General features: G+C 49.4%; 1 protein-coding gene across 3 annotated transcripts in view; it reads left to right on the top strand.

The window, feature by feature from the left end:
* LOC126575396 (diacylglycerol kinase 1) overlaps positions 1–5,000 on the top strand; it is a 56,626-nt gene that overhangs the window by 22,734 nt on the left and 28,892 nt on the right. For all 3 annotated transcript variants that reach the window (XM_050236076.1, XM_050236074.1, XM_050236075.1), the window contains exon 3: positions 4,897–5,000. This exon is cut by the window's right edge and continues 32 nt beyond it. In XM_050236076.1, coding sequence (XP_050092033.1) covers positions 4,960–5,000 — 41 coding nt within the window. In that variant the 5' untranslated portion in view covers positions 4,897–4,959. The remainder of the gene's footprint in view (positions 1–4,896) is intronic.

Below are 5,000 nucleotides of genomic sequence, written 5' to 3'. Positions count from 1 at the left end.
GGAGCCACCGCTCGGTTCCATTGGGAAATAGTTATTTTCATTCGTATCTCGGTTCTGTTCCCCTTCCATTCCATCGGCCGTCTTTTTGTGTGCCGATTCTGGGCGTACCGGATCGCTTGTTTCATGCGACACTTCCTCCCGAGAGACCCTTTTGAAGAAGGCGAACAACGGTGGTGTGGTCCACTGGATTGCCAGCTCGGTCTCGGGACCGCGGTCAAACCACTCGTAGGTAAATATCCGGTTTTCTGTCTGACACCGGCCTCGGGGTTATCCGATTTGTTGTTTTTTTGTGTTGGCCACCACCCCGGCTGATGTTGATAACGCAACTCCCGGTTTGGGGTGAGGAGATGCCGTATCTAGAAGGGTGATAAGGGCAAACCGAATGAGGTTATCTCGCCTCACTGCTCAAGATTGAGTGGTGACAGTTTGGTCCGACTGTCATGGAGCTGTGGCACTCCGGGTACTCGGGGAAAAATGTGTTCATAAATATTCAGCAAACAGGTAAGCGCGAGAACGTACGCGTCCTGCCGTACGATTCCGCATCCGTATGCAAATCCCAGCAGAACGCGTACTGCGATTCAAGTTGCGTTGACGACGTTCACGACGACGACAGCGACAACGACGTCGATGATGATGATGATGATGATGGAGATGATGCGACACTTGGGCCGCAGCATGATTTACATGGACTTGTTGAGCTGATTTACGTTCGATACGATTGGGTCACCGGAGCGAGGAGGAAACCAGAGAGGCCCCCGTTTTCATTATTCATTCCCCGCGGCCCAGGCACCGATTTGCATATGTACGCAATGTTACAACTGCTGCTATGCACTTTACGGATCCGAGGTTTGTCTTTGATCATCACGCGAAACAAGCGAACATCTTGTAGCTTTGAAGGTAGCACTTTGCCTAACAAACAGAACTCAGACTTGAAGGTGGAATACGGAGACAAGCACACAAAAAACAACAAAAAAAAACTGCCCCAAACATTGCCAGATACGAAGAAGAGCAAATATTTTCCATTCCTCTTTCGACCGTTGGGCGAGAGATTGTTTGTTCAAATATTGAAATCTGGGCTGGATCTGTGAGTTTCGGAATTATTCAGCGCCGTTCGCGCCACCGCTTGAAGCGTTAGCACCGGTCTACTCAATCCTCAAAATCACTCGACGCTAACGATAACCGTCGGGCCCGGTGTATAATCGGTGAAGACAGTCGGTCATAAATATGAAACGATTGCGATTTGCGGGAGCATCTCGGTGAAACGGCGTTGCATGAAATTCCCGCGGTTGCCTTCTAACGATTTCACAAACCACTGAAGTGCAGCAAGGCAGCGACGCTTGACTGCATCGTCATTCTCTCGTCGTTTCTGAATTTGCTAGACTACTGAAGATCTGGTCTGGAGTGACTCAACGACGATTGGAACGATCGCTGGGCCATTGCTTGGAGGATTAAGCTAGAGTGGAGTCATCCGTCTGACAGACCGTTGTAGCCGGTTGGTTAGTAAGAGACTAAGCCGAAGAAGCACGTACAAGCGAGCGAGCGAGCGAGAGGAAAAGGGTCCAGAGCCCTCAGACTGTTGTGCGTTGTGAGAAATACAATGAGTCGCCTGTTAGAGCTGATGGTGACTGTCAATTTACGACTCCATGAAATATGACCCGACAGGGACATGCTCGACACAACGTCGCGATGTCCTTCGGGGCCTCGGTAAGGATCAGTGAACCGTGGATCCAGTGACCATCCAGTGGCTCTTAGGCAGACAGGTTGAGTATTACTTAAAAAAGCAAGTCAATAAGGTCCCTTCGGGGGAGAAGCTAGCAAATCTATTAGGTTCATTTGTCGTATGTCTACTTTACAGTTGAACTCGATCGGGCCTGATCAGTGTTGCTTAAGAGTCACTGGAGTGGATAAATACATTTCTCTCTGACGACCCCAAACGTCCTGCTGTCATCCCACAGCGCAAGTGGAAAACAAAACTTCCGTCGCCTCTCATTTACATTCCCACCACAAACGCGGTCGTCCTGGAACCAATTGGTTGCCTTCCCTCGACCACCGCTCGGTGCTCCGCGTTTGTTCGCACGATAAATAGATAATTTTTGCCAAACCATCGTGACCCGCCATTCAGCGAGCACCCCCCCCCCCCCCCCCCCCCGCACAAAGGGGCGGTTGATGAATGTCTTCAAGTCGTTATCCCGGCTCGGGCTCCAGCCGGTCGGTTTCTGGCTGGCCACCGAGGTGACACTCCCTCGATGGTAAAAAAGGGCGGTAAGCGGGTTGATTTATGTAACGACTACACCATCGACAAGCCACGATCTCAAGAGCTTTAAAGGTACATTAATGCCACGCTCTACGCCGCTCTCGCGTGAGGAAAAGCCACACCGAAAACGAGTGGCTCGTTTCTCGGTGACAGTTGCTTCTCCGCTTGCTGCATGACATGCCAGATAGAACACGAGAATCCGTGTGACCGTATGCAGGTCACGTTTGATGTTGTGTAGTGCACGGAGCACGAAGCCGTGATAAGTGTCTCAAGTCGAGGTAGTTTGGTTTCGGTGTATTTGTCATTACGAGTTCAGTTTGATCGAACGAGGAACGGGCGAGAACCTGCCAGGTTGTCAGTTTCCCCGAAAACGAAGCTTAACTGGCACTCTATTTGCTTTCGATGCTTATTAGTTTCCAGATTTGCCAGTTCCCAGACTGGAGTTTAATGAAGCTGCACGTTATTGCCATGAAGAGACGTGGCTTCATGGTGGCGCACTAATGAAGCGCCTCTGGTTGGACAGGTGTTCTGTGAACCGCACCGATGTACAGAGCACGCTTACCCGCTGGAACATATGCACCACAACCAATTTCATGCACCATCATCTACGGCAAACAGGAACCGAAATCAATCACGTTGGGAAGTGGATGTCAGTTTTCACATCTCACGGGACGGTGCTTGATTGCAGTCTGCCCCTTTGATAATCTGTTTGTCGGAATGAAACAGTGAGCAGCATGCAAGCTCTCTTTTCCTTGCACTTACCTGAGTCCAAAAATGGGGAGGAAATGCAAGTTTTCCATCAATTCCACCCACCGAAAAGGGAGACAAAACATTTGAATGAACCATCTGCCGGCACGCGGTTCCATTCATTGGAAATGGAAGATGAAAGAAGTCAATTGAGAAGAGGAGTTGAGGTTGGGTGGAGAAAATTAAATTATTTTCCGCTGCCAACCACCGACCTATGATGGAGCAAAGCAGAAGATCACCGTGAGTCATTGGTTTTTCTTTACATTTCCCTTTGAATACCGGAATCGCTGTCTGCCAAAAATAGGCAAATGGCTTGTCGGCGGCTGGTGGCGGATTAGCGAAATCGATTCGACGGCGTGAGAGCGAATAGATAACGCGCCGCTGCTCCTTGAGTTACTCGCCATGACATGACGACCTTTCTTAAACCCGCAAACCGGCAACTGGCAAGCTACTAACGAGAAAACTGCTTTGCATTACGCGATGGAAAACGGGTGAAGTGTGAGGTGAGTGAGGTAGACTAAAGCAGGATTCCAAAAATAGCTTTCACGAAGCCCATCCGCACCCTGTGGGCCCCCCGGTATTGGATGCAGCACACCACGACCTGCACGACTTGTTCATGACGTCGAGCTGAAGTATTGATTTATTAGCTTTCGGACGTAAAGCTGCAGCAGCGCTGTGCTGGCCATTGGACCAAGGAGGGCAAGTTAATCTTTCGTTTCACCCATTTGTTCTCCGGAGTTGGGTCACCGCTGCTCACCGTGTTGGAAAGTTATGAACATCATGGATCCGTATGTGGATCACAAAGTGTGTGTCAAGATGCATGAAACGGAGATGAAGAAGCATGAATGGATAATCTTTGAAGCATTACGCCATATGTGGTGCTGAAGGGATGAATCCATGCCGTCTCACGTTGCCATGTTTATCAGTCCCCATTCCGGATCACTGACGATGATAGCTGTTGCCATTGTAAGCTGCCCCCTTAAACCGACAGTTGAAGATGTTCTTTTTTGTTGCAATGCACCATCCACTCAACGAGCTAACATCCGTGTAATGCTCGATGAGTTGACAACGTCATCAAAAATTTAACATCATCGTCATTGCGGATGGCTTGCGATCGGACCGGAGCCGCTTTCGCCATTCGATCCGATTGCATTGTTCGCGATATCCTGCGCTCTCCATTTTTAATCTTTTTTAACTTCCTGCCTGGCTGTGTCATCGATGTGCGGGAGATTGAAGTAGCGTAGTAGCGGCACCAATCCGCCACGGTACGGTTCGGAATTGGCTGCAGCGCGAAAACCTTGGCTGCGATGGGCGCAGTGGAGTGGACGAACCTGTGCAAGCAATCAATCACAATTGAGAAAGATAAATCGATTCGTGCGCTCAAGTGACGTTTGACTGGTGCAATCTCTGCTAGGCGGGCACAGCCGGAAACCCGAACGCGGTGAAGCTTCCTGCGCCAACGTCACCACCATCGTGCTTGTAAGATGGATTCGCAATCCTATGCATTGCCACTTGTCGGAGCAAAAGGGATTCCCTGCTCGAAGGCGTAGCACTCAACTGCCAGCTCAAGAACTCGGAGTGCTGAGTCAGACAAATATTTGACCATTGCGCCATTTCCGTTTGATGGGATTTTGTAATTTAGTTTACCGCATCATCGGAATTTATTCCGGTATTACAAACACACAAATTGCCGAAAATGGAAAACTATCCATACTGGAGAGTGGAATGAGTAGTTCATCAAACGAAGCGCATCAATTGAAGAAGAGAAGCGGAAGACGATAGCACGATGGATTTCGGATGCCTCGTAAATGAGTTTATGCCTCGATTCGATCCGTGATTTTATGGCTTGGGATGTTGACTAACTTGCATCAATTTCTTTCCAATTTGCTCCACAGATCCGAAGCATAATCGGTATCCGTCTCGGTCTCGGTCGGAACCCTAGCTGCCTACAGTAAATAATGGCTTCCAACATGCACAAATGGGAGAAGCTATCGCCCAG

Source organism: Anopheles aquasalis, chromosome 3 (genome assembly GCF_943734665.1).
Source record: "Anopheles aquasalis chromosome 3, idAnoAquaMG_Q_19, whole genome shotgun sequence".
Taxonomy (NCBI): domain Eukaryota; kingdom Metazoa; phylum Arthropoda; class Insecta; order Diptera; family Culicidae; genus Anopheles; species Anopheles aquasalis.
The sequence above is the reverse complement of the archived record's forward strand: the minus strand, read 5'-3'. Positions and strand labels throughout refer to the sequence as shown.